The sequence below is a fragment of the Pungitius pungitius genome, chromosome 11, assembly GCF_949316345.1.
Source record: "Pungitius pungitius chromosome 11, fPunPun2.1, whole genome shotgun sequence".
Lineage (NCBI taxonomy): Eukaryota > Metazoa > Chordata > Actinopteri > Perciformes > Gasterosteidae > Pungitius > Pungitius pungitius.
In genome coordinates, this window is record NC_084910.1 from 5,223,508 (window position 1) to 5,246,485 (window position 22,978).

A 22,978-nucleotide genomic window follows, 5' to 3' on the forward strand; every position below is an offset into this window, starting at 1 on the left:
AACGAAAACGCATTCTCAATCACATTTAAACCAAAACGCATCCCTGATTCATGGTTCCGAGGAAACACAAGAAAAGGACTGGAGTCCCAGCAGAGCCATGACAGATTTCTTGTAGATTGTGATAAAGTCATGTAAAATAAGCACAAAGCTTAACGCTCATATTGTGTCTCCTTATAGTGGTTTTCTGTCTCTTCGCGGCCATTTCCCAAATCTTTTTAGTGGTTTATGTGCTATTGTATTTGTTACGTATCTCTCTATGGTCATGTGGTGTCTCTTTGTTTACAACTTTTGTCCCTTTTTAGTATGTGCAATGTGTCTAGATTTGAATGTCTCTGAATGAGTTTGCAATATTGGGAAAGTTCTCCACTCAAAGAGTTGGGGGAAGGATTATGTTCCAGGTTCATAATCAGTTTTATTTGCAAATCGTGCATTGGGCTCCTAACCCAGATTCAGTGCTTCACAGAGTTTCCTAAGTTAAAAAATAAGACTCACCATCTGGCTGTTTATCCTCTAATGAGAAGCGAGGCGCTCCAATTGTGGGTGTAACGTTTCACGCCTTCCTTCTGAAAACCGAGTGGCTGACGTTGAGTAGTGGAGCTACAGCTCAAGTTTCAACTTGTCTGAGAAATGTCCAAGGTGTGAGCCGACGTGTATTCAGTTGTCTGCAATCTACAACAGATAGTTCGTTATGATATGTAGTTTTGAAGTTGAATAAATTGACTCACCTCATTGTGTTTTGTGAATGCACTTATAAACCACATGACTGTTCATTGTCATCATCATTGGGAACCAACCAAAACAAATGGAGAATGTAAAGCAGATTTATTTTCTTCTAAAACACAGAATAAGTAAGCTCAGTCTCTCCCATTGCAGCTCTCATTAAAATAGCTTTGGGATAATCTGATAGTCCAAGCATGTTTGACATAATGCAATAAAGGATTTAAACTTACTGGACATAAAAGGAGGATCCAAAAATGGAACAGAAAAGGCAGAATATACCTGGCTCCAAAAAAAACCTCACCCATAAAAGAGGAAGAGCACACAGACTAAATACATGAGGGCCTGATCAACTAGTGAAAAACAGGTGTGAATCGACTAAACCACGGCCTTAATTCTCTCACATACTCAAATAACAGGAGACACTTGATGTGTAATACATTTACTAAGTCAGTTTGTTAATAAATTACTCTGTGTTAGTGTAAAATGCCTAAATGCATGTAGTGTTACGGAGTGCTAGTGTGTATGAAATAGTGGTATTTTGCCCTTTATTATTTAATGTGCTTAGAGAAAGATGTACCATTGTCGTTTGGCAAATACTTGTGAGCAACATTCTGAAAGGGTGGCTGTGTAGGACATCTGTTCCTGAGTCACCACAGCTTGCCCCCTCTCATAGCGCCTCCATTCCATGCTCCGGGTCCAATACGGGTCTCTTCTCAAAGTCCCTGTCTGTCCTCTCCACGTAGCGCTGCAGGGTGCTGTAACACTGCTCGCTCCTGGAGAAGGTGTAGTGTGCCGAGATCTCCTCCCACGCCTTGTGGCTGGGGAAGGGGAACTCCTCGGGGTCCTTGTTCTCAAAGAAGCTCTGCAGGTTTCTCTCGGCCAGCTTGGTGGCGTAGTCCTGCGCAAAACTGTCAAAGCGCTCGTTCTCTTTCTCCACGTAGCGCTTCCAGAACGTGAGCTGCAGGTAGCTGACTTTGGAGCGGCAGTTTGTGCAGCAGGTGCAGATGAGGCCCCCGAACGCAGCCACGATGATGATACACCAGCCCAGGATCTGCGGGCACACAGGTTAATACTTGGACCACTAAAATGTGTTGAAATGAAACAAAATGACTTTTTCTCAAAGTAAAATATGTGAACCATCGCACTTCTCTAACTGTGGGTGGAGATGCTCAGATGCTGAGCGGCATATTCTACTTCAAGGGGAAGGGGAGACACGTTTGTGGATATCGAATGAAGTACCATTGTGTTTTGGTATCACTTTGAGGGTACTGTTTTTTTTAAACAATATCGTTCCTCGTATCCTTTTTTACTCCATAGTATGGAAGAAACTCCAAAAACCCTGGATCTTACATTTCCCACAATTCAAATGGATAGCATCTGTGAGATGTTCCTGTTTGTGTGCTTTTCACATGTTTTTTTTCTATAGAGCAGATGTGACAATGCAGTAAATAACGCTATGACCATATAAGGCACACAAGGGAACTGAGGGATGAAGAAGTACAGAACACCTGGGCATCTTGGACAATAGCCGTTTGAGACCAGAACCAGCTCAAACTAGTCGTCAAGGACGCGAGGAGATTTTAAAAAGGGCCAGAGTCGGACAACAGGCAGACTCTTGTATGTAGTCTCCAGGTGCACCTGCGGGGAATTGCTCAATGTATCTATTTCTCTTCTTAATTAATGTTAAGCTCCTCCAGTTTCACAAGACGTACGTCCCTTAACAGGACCCCGAGTAGTGCGAGTCTCTCTCTCACCTGTGACTGGGCCCTGAACATCAGCAGCAGCTCCATGCGCTCATCCTTGGACAGGGTGGACCGGTCACACGGCACTTGGGCGAGCTCCTCCCGACACTTCATGGTCTTGTTTTTACAGAACAGATCCACCACCACGTTTTCGTCGAGGCCGCTGACGGCACACTCATAAAAGGTCCCGTTGAGCAGGGCCACCGAGAGCCACATCACGGGGGCCACGCAGGCGCTTGTGAAGATGTTTGCGAACGCCCTGAGGCAGCCGAGGCAGTTCCCCCGTGGGCAAAGCTTCATGGGGTTGAGGCAGCAGCCGGTGTAGAGCCTCCACAGCCGGCTGCTGAAGAAGAGGCCCAGAACCAGCAGCACCGCCGCCGGGCCCAGGAGGAAAGTCAGCCCGTAGGCAAAGTTCTGATCGTGGTTGCACGGGCAGGAAAAAGAAACCATGGAGAAGATTCGCTCCCCGCCTATTGTGAGGATAGCCATGAAGCTGTAGCCGATGGTGGCCTTCTGGTTCATGAAGAAACGCAGGACGGTCTGGAAGTTATCCATGGTGCCGGGCGGGGGACGTTTTTTGGACACAATGCCACGAGAGATCAGGTAAAGAGAAAACAAAAGAGAGCGAGCAGTGAAGAGGTTGAGTGTCTGCAGCGATTCCCGGTCTGTGCCCCTCCCTTTGGCCGAATCTCCTCCCTCAAGGAGCCTCCTTTTGCAATCTGACGCTCGCTCACAGCCGAGCCTTCTTACTCTGCTCCTACTGCAAAGGGAGAACGCGCTTTCCCCCCGCTGAATGGAAACCTCCTTTCCCAGCAGTAAAGGAGTTAATGCTTCACCGCATTCTGTCCACATTACCCTCTGTTCCTCATTACATGCTTCCTCCCGCAGCCTTCACTGGGTTGAGGCAAAAAAAACATCCAAAACAATGCAGCTGGTCTGGTTTTTTACACGCGCCCTGAAGCTATCACATGCCGGCAAAACAAACAGCAAACACAAAGACACAAAATGAGCAGAGACGATGTCATGCTTTGGTTTCTTTTCACTTTTATACATGAAATGAATAGGACATCTGGATTTGGGTCTCTTTGTGCACACATTAAATTCATTCATTAAATTCAGTCATTAAACACAACAAACAAAGTCTCAGTCCGTTGTGACGGCGGCGAGCATCTCAGAGAGGATGACATTTTCAATTCCACATCTGGAAGGTCGGAGTGTGCAAAAAAGGGGAAAAACGTGGGAGCACGAAGAAATACAACAAAAACAAAGGACTCCTTTCTTTTTTAATGTTGCCATAGAAACCATACAATTGTCCGCAGAGACACAGAGGCATCAGTAGCAGAGTGGGGTGAGGAAGTGATCACATCCTCTTGGGGTTTTTCTCTCTTGTATTCCCATAAGAACACTCTGAGAGCCTTAAACAGGAAATGGTTACGATTTTGCATTAGGCACATCATTATCTGCTGCTCCTACGGCAACGCCATCAGAAAGGTCATCACAAATTAATGAAAATCAGTGTATCAATGTATCTAATTTTAGTTTCATTGTTATTTTTAATAACTCTCTATTCAAGAAATGAGGAACTTTCATTTTGTGCGGCTTTTGGTGGTCAGGACACAAGTGGTAGAATGGTAGAGATCTTGTGACTCCATTCCCACTAACCGGCCCGGTTACGGGTCCTCCTCGCAGGCCGCATTATTCCATCCGATGGAGCTACGACAGCAGGTCCAAGGCAAAAGCAAAACCAGATCCCAGTCTGCATAAGGTTGTCTGAGTCTGAGCTAATCCAGTTTCAAAGTGAACCTTGAATTTGAATTTGATTTGGTGCAGAATTCGACCGGCAAGCATTAACATAACTGCAGCTAACCTTACTGAATAACTGTATCCTGGTCTTTTTAGACTGTTATAAGTTCCTCATAGTAACTTTAATTGTATTGCACATGTCCTGCACAGGAAGTGGTGAAGTTGACACATTTCCGGATGAAACTCAAAATGAAATGAACTGTGGGCAGATAGAGCTGGCATGAATTCGTCTTCACCTTCTGCCTCTCTGTCGCTGCTGTTTCTTTGATATTTGAAATCACCGCTCTGCTTTCATTTGCGTTGCCAACTGCTTTCTCTTGTCATCCATTTTATCATTGTACTGCTAACAGAACTGAGAGCTTTTTGTTTCGCTCATTGCGGGTCCTAATTGTCATCAAAATTTTTGGTTTCACGTGCGCATTTATGCGCAGGATAACTCTTGGTGAGCTCTCAATTTTATCTGCCGCCATCATCCGGTCAGAATCAGTCCAATAGTTAAATCGGCCGTCGAACATATTGGTGGATGTCGGCTCCCTGGTTCGCCGGCAAATTCAGCGCCGATCCAACCCAGGCGGTCCTCTGCTGCCGGGAGGCCGTGTCACAGCACCATCCTGCCTTCGTCTATGAAACCCAGAACCGCCGGGGTGTTGGCGGGCTCGTTCGAAATGGTCGAGCCCATCCTTATCATAGGGTTGTCGGTCTCCTGACCGCTCTCCACGTACCGGTGCAGGGTGCTGTAGTAGTGGTCTTTGGTGCGGAACTTGTAGAGGCCGGAGATCTTCTCCCAGTCCTTGGTGGAAGGGGTGACGATGTCTTCCGGCGCGGTCCGGCCAAAGAAGCTCTTCAGGTTCCTCTCGGCGAGCTCTCTGGCGTGCTTGGCGCTGTACGAATTGATCAGGTTGCTCTCCTCCTGAATGTACGCTCCCCAGAACTTGAGCTGCTGGTAGCTGATGGGGGACGTGCAGCGAGCCAGGCAGTTGAGCAGAAGGTTGGACAACATGATGGAGGCAATGAGCAGCCAGCCCACAATCTGTGGTCACACACGGCACAGACTTAGAATCAAAAGGGTGGTTTTGAGTCATTATCTACTTATTTCCTACAGGAGAAGTTTGGAGAAACAGATTGAAGGCCCTTCACGGCGGGAGCTCAGGCCCATTAAGGCCCGTCCTATTAAGCCGTGCTTTTTTCACCCTGTAGAGCGACAGAGTTGCCTAAAGCCGTTGAGTCTATTCCTCTTTTTCGGCCAACTACCTTGTGACTTTGGTAAATTTGAAGTGTAAAATGGCTGCAAGGTTTCAGATTGCAAACAACTGAAACTCCTGTGGGACACACGTGGAGAGAAACCTAGGGTGGCAACAGAAAGAGCTTTCTGGTGCAAAGGTAAAGCGGTGGAAAAACACTTTCTAAATTGAAACTGATATGGACTTTTTCTGTCGCCTTTTTCCACAGCAGTACATAATTTTACTCCTGTCTGTCTCTCCAAACTGGGGGAGTCGGCAGACATCTGCTGTTGGTAATACACTGACATAGAGAGCAGTGTAGAAAGACATTTAAACTATACGTTTTAATATTAAAAAGGAAAGGATAAAAAAACAACGTTTTAAACAACATTTACACAATAATGGATTGGACTGACATTTTAAAACATGGCTTATGCACAGAAAGACAAAGGGTGCAGTCTTGACAGTTAAACTAATGTAAAACACATCTGAATCTAGAAAAAAAAAATTCAGCACAGAGAAAATTGAATCTAAACTTTTTACTAATAATAGTTTACTAATTATGGTGATGTGTGTGGTGCCATCCAAATTTTAGTCTGTTGTTACTTAATATCTGAATAGTTAGAAACGTCTGTTTGATCATTTATTTAAATGTTAAAAAAAGTTAGGTGCACCACTAAGATTCAGAACTGTGATGATACAACAATCCACCGAGCTAAGAAACCCCCTTGGGGAAGTTTCAGCCTTTTTAGCCACTTTTAAAGTTTGTTGTTTCGATCAAATCAAAAGCGGCCTCACTGACCTGAGACTGAGCCCTCAGCGTGAGCAGAACGTCGTCCCTGATGACCTTCGGCAGGTCGCTGCCCGTCCCACAGGGGAACCTGTGCAGCTGCTGCTGACACGGGACCCGGGAGCTCTCCGCCCCGCACAGGAGTCCGTTGAACGCGCTCACGTTGGTCCCGGTCATCGCGCACTCGTAGTAATTCCCGTTGAGGAGCGCCACCGCGATCCAGGTGGAGGGCGCCACCATCGCCACGGTGCCGATCTGGAAGAGCGCGGCGACGCCGGCGGTCAGACTCTTCCAGCGGCAGCGCGCGGACCCGGGGCGGCACGCGCCGGTCAGCAGCTTCCACGTCTTCCTGCTCAGGATGAAGCCGAGCAGCAGCAGCGCCAAGGCGGGCACGAGCAGGAACACCATGCCGTAGAGGAAGTTCAGGTCGCTGCAGGGGCACTTGAAGACCGCCGAGGAGAAGACCTGCTCCCCGCCCGCCGTGAGCAGCGCCACCAAGCCGAAGCCGAGGTTGGTCTGTTTGTTGGCAAAGTCCAGAACCGTCTTGAACTTGTCCATCTCTGAAGGCTGTGTGACGGAGCGACTCACACTCGCGCTTTGAAAACTTCGTTTCGGTTAGTTTTCAACCCCCAGGGGAAGGAGAGAGAGGGGGGGGGGGGGGGGGTTATAATAGGTTTATACTGCCACAGGTTGTGCGCATAATGTCATATAAAAATATGTATAGATTTATTAATTGCATAAACAAATACTTTTTTAGAAAAGCTGTTCATGATTTTAAAAATGAATATAACCAAGTATCACACCTTTTACCAAAGTTACTGTGACCCCAGTGCTATTTAGATGAGTTGAAGAAGAGCCATTACTATGAAACTGCTCCCTTGAAGTCACTAATCAAATTTAGATCGATATTCACACCCTTACATTTATAATATACAGAACATTTGGCTTGTATATACACTTGTATTGGTGGTTATGTGCTAGTTTTCATACACTGTATATATAATACCTATACATTAATTATTTGGAACGGCTTGTACTCAGTACAGTCCTATTTCTTCTTTACCTTTATTTGTCCAGCTTTAGTGTCCCTCGCAGTTATTCCTGCCCGTGCAACGTACTTGGCCATGTGTGTATTTACCTGATACACCTGATACTGTGTATTCACCTGTGTGGCAGCAGGGGGCAGTGTAACCCAATCAACGCTGCTTGCAAACTGTCAACGAACCACGAAGAAGAATCTGTTTAGAGCGGACCAGACAGATTTCGGCTATACATCTTCTGTGTGAAACACTGGAGATTAGCTATTCACGTATATTTTTTTAACTTTTCATCCGCCGGTGGACTGACTTTAATCTAGTATAATCTTCACTACAAATCTAGGATTTCTAACTGTCCTTGAAAAGGCCCCAGAAATGGCAGAAAATACAGGTGAGTAGGTCAGCTAGTGTTAGCTGGGTAGCTATGTATCATCAATTGAGTTAGCATTAACCCCTTGAACAGACGCACTTTTTAATTGCGTCTCTTATATTTAAAACTGGTTATATCATTTGAAGGGCATCCTTGGTAAAGCTCAGTTGTTGACTTGCGTTATGCCTTTTCGCCTAATACTAACCACCGTTATTGAGGTAACCCTCTCAAAGCGCCTATCCCAGTTATCGTTAGCCTAGCACCATGTTGCCTGTGCCTGCAGACACGTTTAGACTAAACTTCATTCACAAATGTCGCATTGAAATATTTTCTTACTGGCAAAGCAGCATCAAAGTTGCGATACTTTTTTGATTAATTTGGCGTGAACAGAATCCACCTAGTAATTAGCTTCGTACCAGATGCTTCTGCCAACAGGCTAACCAACATGTTAGCATAACACGCTACCAGTTAACGTTATAAGGGTGAGACAGTTCCCCGGGTGAGAGTTTTAATAGATTGATGTGAGATGGATGAATCGTAAATATATTTTTAAGTGATGCTATGTCAGAGTGACCATGTTATGTCCCGTGCCGTTAAATGTAAAAACATTTTAACGACGTTCTCAAATTGTCCGCCAACTGTTTACGTCACAAACACTCAGTTTCCACTTTTAACAGCTTCACTGTCAAAAAGCAAATTAGCAGCGAAACAAGTGATTTCATAAGTCAACATGTGGACATGCTGAAGAGGTTCAGTTGCTGTTCAGCCGAAGCTCTCTTGATCTTGATTTTCACCAAAACAATCATCCTAGAGTTCACAGAGAATGACTTGTACCGGAAAAGGGGACCAGCCAGATTTGGGCTCAAGTGGATGCTGAACAGTAGAAGATAAAGCACCTACTTTAACAAATCTATGTTTCTGCTGCCGCGGGCAGATGGCAGGGTGAGAATCTGTCAAGAGCAATAACAGTTTTAACTGTAAAGCTGCGATCCCTAGATTTAGGTAAAAGGTGCACTTTTGGGATGTGGTGGAACGAGAGGCTCTCGGCATTAATGTGCAGCTGACAAACCAGCAGCTCTCGTGCGCGATGCGCTATCGTGTCAACATGCATCACCTTGATGAATCCGCCCCACGAAGAGATCGGAGCTTGTCCTGGTAGCATCTTCTGTGGGTGTTGCTCGACTCAGTTGCATGTTTATGCTAATGTTTTTCTTTTTCCCCTCTCTCTTTTTTCATTGTGATCAGAGCAAAACGAGGCAAAGCACGACCACTCCTCATCCCCTGGAAATGCAGATCAAGAGAAAGAAACGGCAGCCAGCGCATATGAAGCGTTTACGGTAAAGCACCGCCACCTTTTCCCAACATATTCAGAAAGATCATTCTAAAGGTGCAGACGCAACATTTCCAGAAGGACAGCCGAGCAAAAAGCAGAGATTTATTGAGCGAGGGTCACACCACTCTCGCAATTAAAAATGTCCGACTTTTATGCCTTTATGGCCTTGTGAATAAGCTTTCTCTGAATTCTAATGACAAATTCTGTTTATTTGGTCATTCAAGAGTATTGATCCAAGGTGATTGTTTCGAAGCCAGCAAATATGGTCGTGGCCAAAACTCATCAAATTACACACACACACACACACACACACACACACATCTTTTCATGAATGTGACCAACTGCTGGGCGCAGTCACTGATTTATATTAATTTTGTGAATAACTTGATGACAGAACAAAATAAAACCCCTGCTGCCCAAAACACCCACTGAAGCAGCAAATGCGTGTTGATTTATTTAAAAAAAGTCCCCAAAGGACACGCTATATCGTCCTGTTGGAGTTGAGTCATAACTGAAGTGGCCAGCTGTTAAAGGAAACAACGCAGCCTCTTTTAAAAATGAACTGCGACCCTCATCTTGTCTCACACACATGCATACAGTGCATCTGGAAAGTGTTCAAAGGGCTTCAATTTTTCCACAGTTTGTTATGTTACAGCCTTATTCCATCTATTAAAAATAAAAAACTAATATAACATGTACATAAGTATTCACCGCCTTCTGTCATGACGCTCAAAATGTGCATCCTGTTTCCTAAGATGTTTCTACAACTCAATTGGAGTCCATCCTGCTCGGCTGATTGGACATGATTCAAAAAGGCACACACCTGTCTATCAGGTCCCACCGGTGCATGATGTGCTGCGTTCACACCAAAAGCGAAACAAATTTTTGCAAGTTGTAGTTATTTTGCTTCATTTGCATCCCATTTTATTCGCTTCATTCGTGCCTGAAAGGGGGCGTGTCTTATCTCCGTCTTTTTTCCCGTAGAGACAGTTATCGCTATCCACCTTGGAAATAAATAAACACTTTCTTGTTTCCTTTTTATTTGTTGTGTGAACTACACAAACATCTGGACCGCAAACGGTGTTGTTTGGGTTCATGACATCATCAGTCACAGCACACGGCTTGAATTTTACCGACTCCTCCAGGAAGTGCGTCTGGATGGATGCGGCTTCCAACGCTGCTTCAGGCTGACCAGCAGTGATTTATGACCTGTTGTGTCGGCTCGGTGCCAGCGTCTCTCGTTAAGACACCAACCAACTTACAGGCGTTCAGTTTCAGCATCCTGTGTGTCTTCGCGGTGCGGCTGTTCCATAAAGTTTATTCACGCTGTGGCAGCATTGACTTTGCATGGAATCTATGACCATGTTATGTCCTGTACCGTTAAATGTAAAAACATTTTAACAACGTTCACAAATTGTCCGCCAACCGTATACGTCACAAACACTCAGTTGCACAAAGCATTGATGGATTTGATACGCACAAATAGCAGAACAAATTGCTGCAACGGGCCGCCTCTGTTCCTCACAGGCCGGGAAGTACGACGAGTCTCTGAAAAACCTGGAGGCCCTGCAGGAGCTGAACAAAGAGGACTACAAGATCGCCTTGAACAAAGCGGTCGTGGAGTTTTACAAGAGCAGTCAGACCACCACGGGGACTCTGAAGCAGACGCTCATTGCTATGAAGAACCAGGTAACTGCTGACACCCGGGTCCCATTTTTGTCGCGCTTTAAGCGCTCTCGCTGATCCACGCTCTGCTCGTTGCCGGCTTTGGCCTGACGTCCTGTCCCTTCTCACTCAGGTCCACACGTCGGCGGAGGACATCGACGGGTTGGACGACGTTGAAAACAGCTTGCTGTATTATAACCAAGCCATCATCCACTACCATATGAGGCAGTACTCTGAAGCCATCGCCATAGGAGAGAGGCTTTACCAGTTCCTGGAACCGTTTGGTAGGTTATGGCGTTTTGCTTCGGTTTCATCAAAGCCATCGTCAACCCATTTCCGCTTTTATTTGCATCTGAAATTATTTTACAAGAAAGTCCCTCCAATGTAGCAATTTGCTGCTCTTTGAGAAAGTGGAATCATTTTTTAATTCTTTTGGGTTACAAAGCTGCATTTTTAATTCTAACATTTGTTTATTAAAATATTTCCAGAAATATTTCAAAAGGAATATTCCAATTTTAAATTGAAGTTGACCTGTTTTAATATAACGTAATGACATGGGAAATAATAGTGACTGAGTGACCGCTGCATCCTGCTGATTCGGACAGCGTGTCTTGTCATCCTGGCGTTTGGCACGCATTCATTGTGTTATTTGTCCTAGAAGAGAGGTTCGCTCAGGCCGTGTGCTTCTTGCTGGTGGATCTGTACCTGCTCACCTTCCAGCCAGAGAAGGCCCTCCATCTGCTGGCTGTGCTGGACAAACTCTCCGTACAAGGAAGCAACAAGAACGGCAAGGGAGAGGTACGCTTTGAACACAACATTACTATCCGTTGCTATGCACCATTTTTAAATAATAAAGAAAATACTTAAAGTGGCCTCTTTCCTGCTTTACAAAAAATTCACTAACATAGTTTTCAGTACAAGGATGTAATGTAACTAAATATCGGCTGTAGGGCTGTTAAAATTGCTAAAAAATGCCGTTCAAATATTCACTTTAAATAAATAAACACAAATAACACATTTGAATATCTGGTTGCTACGGAGGAGACAGTCGCTCGCACAGTCACACTCTGTGCATAGCGGTTTCAAATGAACAACAACAATCAACGAATGCTGAGCACTGATTTTTGGGCAAGCAATTTAAGGTCGCGATTCTTGTCCCAAATTTGGCACGCTTCATTCAGTGATTGAAACATATTGACATTTAAGTTGATGGCGTTTAGAACCGATATTGAACGCTCCGAGCGAGATGTGCTGTGGTAACAATGAAACTTTTCCTTGGCATGAAACAGCAAATAATCAAACCAGTGCATGAAGCTGTTCTAGTCTATTTTATTCATGCAATATAAAGTCACAACAGTAGCACGGCAGTCGCGCCGCTGCCGCCACTGTTATTATTTTTCAATATTTTCACATTTAAACAACTTTTCAAATATATATTCCAACATAGAATATTCGTTGACAGCCCTAATCGGCTGTGCCACATAATGAAATGGAGGCAGACCGTTTACTGTGTGAGTGCTGTGTTTGATTCCAGAGTAACAGTTCAAACCAGAGGGCAGAGTTCACAGCCAGGATTGAGGCAGCCAAGTCAAAGATGCACCAGGCAAGAGCTCCTAGATTTAAACATCCACTGCTCCTGTGTTTCCCTTTTCACTGGGGCTGACTGTTGTTTCCTTTACAGTACAAAGTGAGAGCTTACATTCAGATGAAATCCTCCAAGGCCTGCAAAAGGGAGATCAAATCTGTGATGAACACTGCGGGGAACGTGAGTCTAACTATTCTTCCAACAGGGCTGGAGGGTTTGGGCTGAAGGACTCCATCTATAATACAAATCCCCCTGAGCCTTACGCTGCTTTGCTCAGCTCCTACAGACAAACATTCATTACATTTTGAACATTGCGTTGATTGATGCCCATTGAATGGAGCAAGCCGTTGTTCCGCCTCAGCCATAGTGAACCTAAAGGCCGGTGTTATGGGGAGGGTCACCAGTAGAAGTGTGTGTTTCTCTCTGACCAGCGTTTCCTGTCTCCTCTCCCGTCAGTCCGCGCCTTCGCTCTTCCTCAAGAGCAACTTTGAGTACCTGAGAGGAAACTACCGCAAAGCGGTGAAGCTGTTGAACAGCTCCAACATCGCAGAGCATCCTGGACCAATCAAGACAGGTGAGCAACTTTTACACTCAACATTGATGTCCATCTGTTGGTTTTATGTGTTTCCTAAAGTGTGTGTGTGTTCCAACTTGTCCCATTCAGGAGAATGCGTGCGATGTATGTTCTGGAATAACCTTGGCTGCATTCACTTTGCGATGGGGAAACACAACCTCGGCATTTTCTACTTCAAGAAGGCGCTGCAGGAGAACGACCACACCTGCGCACAGCTGGGAGACGGGAGCAGCGGGCAATGTGAGTCACAGCCGCCTAACCCCATCAACGGGGAATCCCAGTGGACTTCAGCTTCACATCCAACCATAAAAAAGCAGAAAAGTATTGGTGAAAAGAATTGGTGGTAGATGAAATGTTTCAGTCTTTGACCTGGTCACCATGGGAACAACAGCCTGTACAACACTGAAATGTTTGAATATGAGACATTTAGCTGAAATTTAGATCAGCCATTTCGGTTAGAACCCAAATAGATCGGTCAACGAGGGGGGTGGTGTCGGGGGGGGGTGCTAGCGGTTGTCTTTGCGGAACCAACTGAAAACATGCCGGCAAAAAAAAACGACACTCTGCATTACAAAAAGTCCTTTCAAAATAAAATCACATTAATTTTTTTTTTGTTTTTTTTTAAATTTCTATTTTCCCATGCAACGGCCCGCGACCCACTAAAAACGGGTCCGCGACCCACATAGTTTCTTCAAGTACTTCTTACTTTCCTCTGAAAAGAAAAGGGAGGATCATTCAAACAAGGGTCAGCTCCACGGCCTCAATGTGCAAAGTGGGCCTTAAATCGAAGTACAGCCATTTAGAATGTCTCACTGCGCCGTAACACGCCCCTTCTTCTTGTGTCGTTGCATTTTGTTCTCCAGCCAAGAAGTTCACAGGCATCCCCATGTGTGCTCTGCTAGCCAACAAGCGCTACGAGCTGCTGTATAACTGTGGCATTCAGCTGCTGCACATCGGCAGGCCTCTGGCAGCGTTCGAGTGTCTGATGGAGGCCGTGCAGGTGTACCACTCCAACCCCAGGCTGTGGCTGCGACTGGCCGAGTGCTGCATCTCTGCTAACAAAGGGGTAGGAACGGATTTCAGCTCTGCCAGGTTCCCCAGTTGCGTCTTTTCGCTAACTCGTTACCTGGGGTCTTTTTCTACATTTGTTTTAGTGTTTATACCTGGTGTAAACCCACTAAAGTGGTTTATGTATCAAGGAACCAAAAATACATGTTATCTCTGCTTTAAGGACATGTTTTTTTCAGTCTCAATGTAAATTTGAATGTGCATTTCAAAATGACCTTTTTTAATTCCTAATGCTATCGGCTGTGTAAAGGGGAGCACAGAAGCTCCCGAAGTGGCTTCATGGTCGGTTTGTTTCCAGGGGTCGGAGCAGGAGAGCAAAGGTCTACCTTGTAAAAAAGGGATAGTTCAGTCTATTGTCGGGCAGGGGTACCATCGCAAGATCGTGCTGGCATCCCAGTCGACCCAGAATACCATCTACAGGTCAGTGTCCACATCTCGCGTCCGACAGGGAATAGCACTGCTGCAGAGTACATGCATATCGATACAAATGTATGCAACATTTTCACTTTTGGTTCAGAGCGAAAAGCCTAAACGATAAAGCAAGAGCGTGCTTGCTATGCTGTAGCATAGAGACCTTTTCTTTCTTCAATTTGTATGGAATGGAGATATTTGGCCTCTTGTAGATCAGTGGTGACGGACTGTAGCTGTATGATCTACCATCATCGATGTGTGTGTTTGCGCAGTGAGGGCCAGTCAGCGGCGATCCCGGTAGCCAGTATGGAGTTTGCAGCCATCTGCCTGAGGAACGCTTTGCTGCTCCTCCCTGACCACCAGCAGCAGGACACCAAGACAGAGAACGGCTCCAAGAGTTTCAGTCAGTCGAGAAGTACCGAGAGCGGCGGCGAGAACAGCGACGCCTGCAGGTAGTACAAAAACCCACACCAGACATAAACATCACGTTAGTCCCCGTTAATGTAACAGGCACATGAAGAATCCATTTCAATGAATGGGCGTAACCATGATACATGATATTGTGACATAAACCTGTTTGTCAATCATCACTTGAATTCCGGGCCGTGTGTGTGTGGATGTTTTGCAGTGGGAAAGGTCAGGAGGCCGATAAGTTCCTGTCTGCTGCTCCATCGTCTCCTCTCAGGAAACAGGAAGTAGAAAACCTCAGGTAAAGACACTGTCCAGAGCGTTGAGTAACCCGTAGAACCCAAAGGGCTGTAGGGTAATCCCCTGACTGCTTGATGCGTAGGTGCTCCATCCTGGCGTGTAGTGCCTACGTGGCGTTGGCGCTGGGAGACAACCTGACGGCCCTGAACCACGCTGAGAAACTGCTCCATCAAACCAAGGTGTCGGGATCCCTCAAGTGAGTGCCGAGTCAGTTTCTCACCCTCCGAGCCGTGGGTTCACCTGGTTCCATCTTTCCTTTCGACAGTGTCCTGCTCCACTCAGCTCGCTTTCATCTTCCTCCTCCTCCTCCTCCTCTGCTCCTGTCTGCTCAGGTTCCTCGGTCACCTCTATGCTGCTGAAGCCCTCATCTCACTGGACAGGATCTCTGACGCCATCGCTCACCTCAACCCGGAGAACGTCAGCGACGTGTCAATGGGGGTTCTGACCAGCGAGCAAGACCAAGGTCTGTTGGTGTGACATATTAGTTTAAAAGTGTAGTATTTAGACTTTTACTTCTCTAATGCTTGTTTCTTTTGTTGTTTTTTGTCAATAGGGTCCGACAAAGGAGACGAGTCTGTAGAGTCCTGTGAGTTCACCTTATTTCAACCTTTGTTAAAATAACTTTTCTTTTTCTCACTCAAATATGAGCCATCTGTAAAGTCTAAAAATGAGACAGAGTTTAAAAATGAAAATTCTTGCAGCCCTAGAAAAAGAATAACTTCATCCAGGATACTTCTGTAATAGGTGTGTGTGTGTGTGCAGCAGGGAAGCAGACTCCCCTGTGTTACCCCAGCAGTGTGACATCAGCTCGGGCCATGATGCTTTTCAACCTGGGCAGCGCCTACTGTCTCAGGAGCGAGTATGAAAAGGCCCGCAAGTGTCTGCAACAGGTAACCATGACGACAGCAAGTCCTATTCAAATTCCAAATTGTCTCAAGCGGGGCAGATTTGTTTGGACCTTTTTTTTTTTTTAAACCGTGGTGTAAGATGACAATCTCTAGTTAAAACGAGTTCCCTTGTTGGTGATCGGTGTTGTCTACACGGCTATCATGGAGTCCATCCTCTGCTCCTCCATCACCGTGTGGTACGCTGCAGCCACAGCCAAGGACAAGGGCAGGCTGCAGCGTGTCATCCGCTCTGCAGAGAGGGATTGTCGTACCGTCTGCTGTCATGCACCAACCGCCAAGTCAAATTCCTTGTATGTCTGACATATTATGGCAAAAATGTTTCCTGATCCTGATTCCTGATTCATCAGGCTGCGTCAATGGTGAACACCAAGGAGATCCCGCCTGAAGCCATCCTGCTGGGAGTCTACTTGGAGCTACAGAACGGTGAGACCTCCAACAGACACTATACAATAAAACCTCTCCCATTGCCCTTTTGTCAAATGAATACTAAAGTTCCTGCTATTGCTGTGTCTCCATAAGGTACAAGTCTTTGTCTCCAGAGAGCATGAAACAGGGCTGACATGTGGCAATTGGAGCAAACTAGTTCTAGACTTGTTCTGTTTCTAGTTTGATTAAATGAGCATTAGAGCCTTTAATGCCATCTTTTGACCAAAATGGGCTTTGGCTGAATTTATTGCCTTTAAACCAGTTTATGGAAACACACCTAACTCAATTCAAACTCTTTTGGTTAAGTGGTAAATCTGAGGAACTTTGCCTCTTTGAAGCTGAGCCCCCCATCTGCATCGCGATGACGTGGCTGTCAGATTTCTTCTGAGCTTTGCCTGGTCATATAGAGATAACCCCCCCTCCCCAATCTGTGTCATGTGTCCTCAGGCAACACCCAACTGGCCCTGCAGATCATCAAACGGAACCAGCTGCTGCCCACGGCGGTCCAGAGGGTCTCTCCCGAGTCACGCAAGAAACCCGTCCAGCCCGTCCAGCTGCCCTCTTCCTTCACACAAGTTCAGCGCAAATGAGCCTCCAGACCCCCCACCCCTCCACACACAACACACACCCCCACCCCAACGAGCCTTGGTATTTATAAAGCTGCTTCCCCTCAGCATCAGGAGCTGTTTGAACTGCTGCTGGGGCTGACTGACTGACAAGGAGAGGAAATAACCGTAGACCAGCTGACTTTATTTCCATTTGAATGAGGAATCCGTGTGTTGTCTGAACAATGAAAATAAATTTTATTTACTGTATTCAATGTGTGTTCTTTTTTCTAATTCATATATAGCATTAAACGCAAGTTTTAAGTGTTTCATTATCTAAAGAATACAGGTAGATCCAATTCAGGATGTCATGAAACAAAGCCATGGGATAGGGGGGAAATTATTTCATCAATTCAAACATTTTATTTACAAAAAACAGTTTTTTGTTAAAATCCCACCACAAAATAGTGAAGATTTGAAGCCTCTTATCAGGGGAGAAAATACCTTTGTCAGCAGATTCAACCTAATGCATCATGGGATACAATGCCTGTCAACACCAGTAACACAACGAATCACATTGTTGGACATATTAGTTGTACAAAGTCTACAAAACAACGCTCCAGGCACAGCGGAGCTGTTTGATTGGACGTTATGTCAGTTTTTGTCCAAACAGATTATTAAAATATCTACAGCAAAACGAGTCACCACCAACTTCTTTCTGAATGGTTTACAGTATGATTGACATTCAGTTGTGTTGAATATTGCACATCACAGCGTGCACCAGGGTTGGCTCTTGTTTCTATTGAAACGTGTCGGCACCCTACAAAAGATCTAAAAAGCGGAAGGACATAATCCTTGCCTTGAATGAAATGATTCATTAGATTTCTTTTTAATCCACTCTTCTGATGAGTGGTCTGTGCGTGGCCCCCTCTGTGCAACGAGGGAGAAAAGAGTCTAAATGTTTGTTCCAAATGCAAATTGAAGCAGAACACGCGAGTGTTCCGACCCAATGTTTGAGATTGACGTTTTTTTAATAAAACCTTTTTTTCCCTTCTAATTGCAGAAAATGACTTCCTTTGTCAAACTGTGCATCTAACCACTGACCTGTCAATCCAACTCTCCTATTTGGCTTCTCCGGTAAAAGGATAAAGTGCTTCGGATCCCTTGGGAACAAACGGGTGTGAAATCACCTGACACATCACCTGGATGAACAACATCTTACTGCTACTATGACATCTTTCTAACACTGATTGGCGCCCCCCATCCCTCTCCCCTCCTGGTTCAGCTCTTCCAGTCCCAGGGGACACACAGGTCCCCGTCCTGCATGACTGAGTAGAAGTGAGAAACACAGACGTGGAGGCCCTGCATGAGGGGGGAGCGCTGCTCCACCAGCCTTCTGCAGCACAGGATCATCTGGCTGGGGCTGACGCTGGGCTCCTTGGACAGACCCCTCAGACACAGATTCTGGAGACACAGCTTCACCACAGCCTCCTCCTCTGCCTGCAGCCTGGGCACGCACACATATATGGAACAATGTTTTCATTTTCATTCCATCTACTGAAGTTCAGTCTCTTGCAAAACAGGCCAGAATGCCGTTATAAAAAATCTTTTTTAACTGGGTTGACTCACTGTTTTTTGCGCAGGGTGCGCTGTCTGGCCTCTGGGGCGTGGCTCTGGAGGAAGACCTGCAGCTTGGGAGGGTCAGAGCTGGTGGGGATAATGAAGTGCCCCATCTCGTGAAGGCTGGGCTTAGAGCGGTCACTGGGAATGACACACACCACGGTTACACACGTAACGATTTGAATCTTCTTCACCGACTACACAATCTGACCTGCTCATTTGGACTTTGGACAATTCTCTTTCTCAAGTTTTTCCTGAATGGTATTATTTTACTTTCATATCGTCACCTGTAGTGGTGTGTGAGTGTGTGTCGATTAGGAAGTCAGAGATTTATCTGCCATCATGGCCCATGGGCTTAAATAATGCCCAGATTTAACATCAAACGTTGCATCTTGATCAATTAAGCCCTACTGAACAAAAATACACACGGTGTGGTTTTGTGGTGGGACAGCGTACTTCTCCAACAACATGGTGAGCCCCTGCAGGCTTCTGGGGTGCAGGCGAAGGCGTCGGGACACCAGGCTCTTGTGGAAGGTGCTGAGGCTGCCGTAGTGCTCGCCAATGGACTGGACCGGTCTCAGCCTCTCCACGTGGACCACCTGAGTGCCCCCCAGGAGAAGGCTGATCCTCTCCTTAAGCCAGTCTGTCTGCTGCTGCAGGCTGCGATAGCCGGGCAGCTGCTCAAACAGCTTGAGACGCACATGCAGAGGACGGGTCAGAAGGACAAAGGGGGAAAGGCGGAGAACACCTGGCGGCGGGAGCACTAAGGCCGCATTACTTTGGTCCACTGGTAATGGACGTCCATGGTCCCCAGCATGATGTGTCCAGAGGCGTTCATCCCAGACAGGTCAGCAAACACAACAGTATGTCCTGGGGGGGGACGGGAGGGGGTAGGCAGCCTTTAGGTGATTCACTTGAATGTATAAATATCACTTTCCTAAAGATCCTCAAAAAGAATTGCGGTTCTCGTTTTGGCCATAAGGGGGAGACCCCTTACCTTGCAGGTTGACCATGGCCTCGGGGCTCTGCTGGGACAGCCGGCTCAGGCTCTGGAGCTGACAGCATCGGTGGGCCACTCCCCAGCTCCGCTGCCACCTGCACCACGCAAACTCGTCGTCACGGCGATACGGACCATGATCGTCACCCGTCCATGCACAGTCCTTTATTATTGTGTCTTTAAATGATGTTTTGCAGTGACTCGCAGTGCAGAAGAACTGACTGCTTATTCCATAATCCAAACCACGTTGACCAAAAGTTATTTTCCATTCAAAGATTCTATTGAGGTTTTCAAATGAATCCAAGAATCCCCCCTGCTCCAACTAATTAACATTTAGCTTGAATTTCTTTGATGAATTTCCTGCTAGCAGGGAAGATGTTGTTTTTGAAAGGCTAGACGCCGACAAGTATGCAGCAGGAATTTGGAAATTGACACCAATGTGGTACAGCCCTAATAGTTATTTGTAGAGGGCAGGGCAACATATTTAAATTGACAATTATAGTTTTCTGGCCGGTACCACATCTTCTAGCAAGTGTACCTGATGTCAGAAAGATCAAATTTGTGGCACAGCTCCTCCTTCAGTCTGTTGAGCTCCTCCCTCCGAGGTCGACTGGCCCTGTGCTTCTTCGCCGCCTCGCGCTCGTTGTTTCTCAGCCACGAGCTGACAAAAGCAAGACAGCATGAAAGCACGGATTCTACAGAACAACCAGACGCATTGATATGGTTGCATTTTGCTTTTTTTCCTCATTAAGTGTGTTTCCAGCAGCGGGGTGGTGTTACTAACATGAGTGCAGGCTCCACCCTCCTGGCCTGCTGCAACTCCTCCTCGGGGTCTCTGAACCCAGTGAAGGTGTAGTAGCTCTTGTTCCACTTGATGGGCCGGTAGAAAGGCCGCCCGGCCCCCGGTGCACTTTTAGACGTCTCTGCGCTCCCTTTCAGCCCCTTCATGTGCTCCACGGGGAGGCTGCAGGACTTCAACACGTTCGTCACTGTGCTCAACACGTCGCTTGTGTGCAGGGTGAAACTCACTGGCCTGAACCCTGCGAAACCAGGCAGGAGCTTTTCAGATGTGTAAAGATGGAACTTTCATCTAGGTAAAGAGAGGCGGTACCCGAGGCGAGGAGGTCCGGCGGCACATCGCTGCTCTCCTTTGTGTCCCGAACATAAAACGTTAGCCTCATTGGCTGAACGGAGCGTGAGCCGGGCTTCTGCAGGTTGTCCAAATAGCCATTCAGCCTCTTCAATGAATTCTCATTCACTTCCTGTGAAACACAACATTGCATTTTAACCAGTCTGGTGAAGTCTTTGGATGGTGATAATGAGTCTGACAGACTGAACGCTAAAGGGTCCGTGGGCCTGTTCACACATCTCGGGTGATCCAAATGGTAAATAGTACTTGTCTAATCCCTCAAAGCACTGCAACATGTCATCATTCACCCTTTCACACCCAGAAACACACCGACTGAAAGAGGACCCTGCTCTCCGTGGAGTCACAGTTGTGCCTGGATCCACAAGGGGGCGCTCCATCGGTTCCCACCTGTCATTAGAGTGTGATGGCTCTACACGCGGATAAACGCGTAGCGAACACAGGACTGCTGACAATCTGAACACCTTGGAACGCCTCACAGCAGTATACCAGCTGTCCCTTTTCCAGTGTGTCTATTTCCATCCTAAACATGACATACAGGAGACCCACCCGTTCTCTGGGATATTGGCCGAAGAAGTCAGGATGCACTGCAAAATAAAACGGTCTGAGTGCGTTGACGGCATCCGCCCCCGATAGAGCTCTGTGATGGACCAAATGTCCGACCACATGTTTCCTCTCCAGCCTGCAGAGGAAAACAAAAATGGAAATTAAGGGTCGTAATATTGTCCCATTTAGTGTCCAAGTAGCTCACAAACTAATAATTAAGTTGATTTTTGTTTGCTTTGACTCCGAGTCCTAAAACTGAATACCATGCTGCTATCTGAGGTTAAAAACACTTTATCCATCACCCAATTCTCTGCCCAGATACCCAACTTGATCACAGACGGAAACTCCTCACAGGTGAAAGCAGGTGAGAAAGATGCAAACCCTCTCCAGGTGGTCCGGGAAATACATTTTTTAATATAAGCTTTAAAATGAAGATGTAGGGAAAAACTAAATTTACAATTAATGAAATCTCACAAAGGGCGACATCCCTTAGGGAATCTTAAAGACAGTCAAAGAAGTATCAAAGCGAATTGCATTCACTTCTCAAAAAGTTCACAAAAGAAAATATGCACAACAAACATCAAGAAATCAAACTGCAAACACAGCCTATTTGGCGTTAAGAAGGTTATCCTTTGCCCCATGAATTAGTCTCATGTCGTAAACCCAAAAGAAAATTCCTTAACTACATCATTTTATTTACACAGAAACATTATGTACATAGTTTGGTAGTTTATTTAAGGCTGCTGTTCTTAATTTTACTACATAGATAGTGACAATTTCAGAGAATCAGGATGTCCTCCCAACACTATAAAAACACACGAGTTTTAAGCTAAGGAGGACACAGCCACCGCTCAAAAAATGCCTTGGACAAAGCAGGGTTACCTGATGGTGCATCTCAGCAGGGAGGTGACAGACATTGTTGATGCTCTCAGCAGTAAACAGAGGAGCATCAGATCAAGGCTGCTGCAGCCAGTCCATCAGAGGTCCTGTTATCAGAGTACAGCTTTCAGCACTACCCGTTCATTCAGACTGAGGAAAACTACAGGAGGGAAGGACAAAACTAGAGTTAGCACCCCAAAAGAATATCAATTTGAAGAACATTTTTTTTTAAATTAATAAGCAGTTTGGTCCGATTTTCTTTTAGCTTCTGTGTTTTATAACATTGCTAAAAGGAGCAGCTTTTACTAACGTTACTATGACACAAATTTTACTCATTAAACCAAACAAAAGGAGAAATAACCAGAACAAGTGTACCTATCGGACTGAAATAGAAAGCAACCTCCCTGCAAACGCTGGTGACATTTAGCGTTAACATTTAAGTTAAGGTTGAATCTCCATTTTTGATTACGTTCTGTAACTTCTACTCAATGACAGCTACCAAACATGGCTCTTGTTAGCCTCACAGCTAGCGTTAGCATGCACAGTAGCTGCTGTGAGGGGGAACGGGCCACCAACTGTTACGGTCTACCTACAGATAACGTTAGGTCATCATAAGTTAAGAGTTAGGGTGGTTGTAATATTACTAGTTACTCTGCGCCCACACCGAGGCGCCGCTAGCTTAACTTAATGTTAGCTGATTCCGTTACCATTTTCCTTCTTCCGCTCACTGCGGTCACGTGGGGCAGCGTCCGCGGATACAAGCGACCCGCAGCTTGAAGTGTACCGCGCCTCTATTCATGGTGTTACGGTAAAGGGGCTTGTACGGCCCACAAATCACGGAGACATAGCGATATTTAAGGAGTCGTTTGTCCAATTTCATACGA

The 22,978-nt window shown here is 46.0% G+C and overlaps 4 protein-coding genes across 6 annotated transcripts; 1 reads left to right on the top strand and 3 right to left on the bottom strand.

The window, feature by feature from the left end:
• Positions 1-821: 821 nt before the first annotated feature.
• LOC119197437 (calcium homeostasis modulator protein 5-like) lies at positions 822-3,314 on the bottom strand. Its single transcript, XM_037453730.2, has 2 exons — positions 2,475-3,314; positions 822-1,771 (listed from the first exon to the last, which is right to left on the bottom strand). Exons 1-2 carry the CDS (start codon positions 3,312-3,314, stop codon positions 1,388-1,390), a joined length of 1,224 nt encoding a protein of 407 aa, XP_037309627.2. The 3' UTR covers positions 822-1,387.
• A 1,549-nt stretch (positions 3,315-4,863) lies between these two features.
• calhm6 (calcium homeostasis modulator family member 6) lies at positions 4,864-6,876 on the bottom strand. Its single transcript, XM_037453732.2, has 2 exons — positions 6,288-6,876; positions 4,864-5,295 (listed from the first exon to the last, which is right to left on the bottom strand). Exons 1-2 carry the CDS (start codon positions 6,831-6,833, stop codon positions 4,864-4,866), a joined length of 978 nt encoding a protein of 325 aa, XP_037309629.2. The 5' UTR covers positions 6,834-6,876.
• Positions 6,877-7,473: 597 nt separating this feature from the next.
• Positions 7,474-17,175, top strand: cnot10 (CCR4-NOT transcription complex, subunit 10). Its single transcript, XM_037453725.2, has 19 exons — positions 7,474-7,703; positions 8,928-9,019; positions 10,543-10,704; positions 10,814-10,964; positions 11,342-11,478; positions 12,215-12,283; positions 12,362-12,445; positions 12,722-12,839; positions 12,930-13,079; positions 13,703-13,905; positions 14,206-14,327; positions 14,591-14,770; positions 14,947-15,027; positions 15,109-15,222; positions 15,359-15,489; positions 15,580-15,612; positions 15,789-15,916; positions 16,282-16,357; positions 16,808-17,175. The coding sequence occupies exons 1-19, from the start codon at positions 7,688-7,690 to the stop codon at positions 16,948-16,950; spliced, it is 2,190 nt and encodes a 729-aa protein (XP_037309622.2). The 5' UTR covers positions 7,474-7,687; the 3' UTR covers positions 16,951-17,175.
• A 123-nt stretch (positions 17,176-17,298) lies between these two features.
• On the bottom strand, positions 17,299-22,880 carry tcaim (T cell activation inhibitor, mitochondrial). 3 transcript variants are annotated; one of them, XM_037453729.2, is made up of 11 exons: positions 22,802-22,880; positions 22,098-22,254; positions 21,219-21,351; positions 20,634-20,784; positions 20,307-20,562; positions 20,061-20,183; positions 19,523-19,620; positions 19,304-19,395; positions 18,982-19,214; positions 18,535-18,666; positions 17,299-18,412 (listed from the first exon to the last, which is right to left on the bottom strand). In XM_037453729.2, the coding sequence occupies exons 2-11, from the start codon at positions 22,163-22,165 to the stop codon at positions 18,187-18,189; spliced, it is 1,512 nt and encodes a 503-aa protein (XP_037309626.2). In that variant the 5' UTR covers positions 22,166-22,254; positions 22,802-22,880; the 3' UTR covers positions 17,299-18,186. The 3 variants fall into 3 exon arrangements, with proteins under 3 accessions (XP_037309626.2, XP_062421468.1, XP_062421469.1); XM_062565484.1 differs by having other exon boundaries at positions 22,470-22,803; XM_062565485.1 differs by lacking the exons at positions 21,219-21,351; positions 22,098-22,254; positions 22,802-22,880 and having other exon boundaries at positions 20,307-20,555; positions 20,634-20,753.
• Positions 22,881-22,978: the final 98 nt, after the last annotated feature.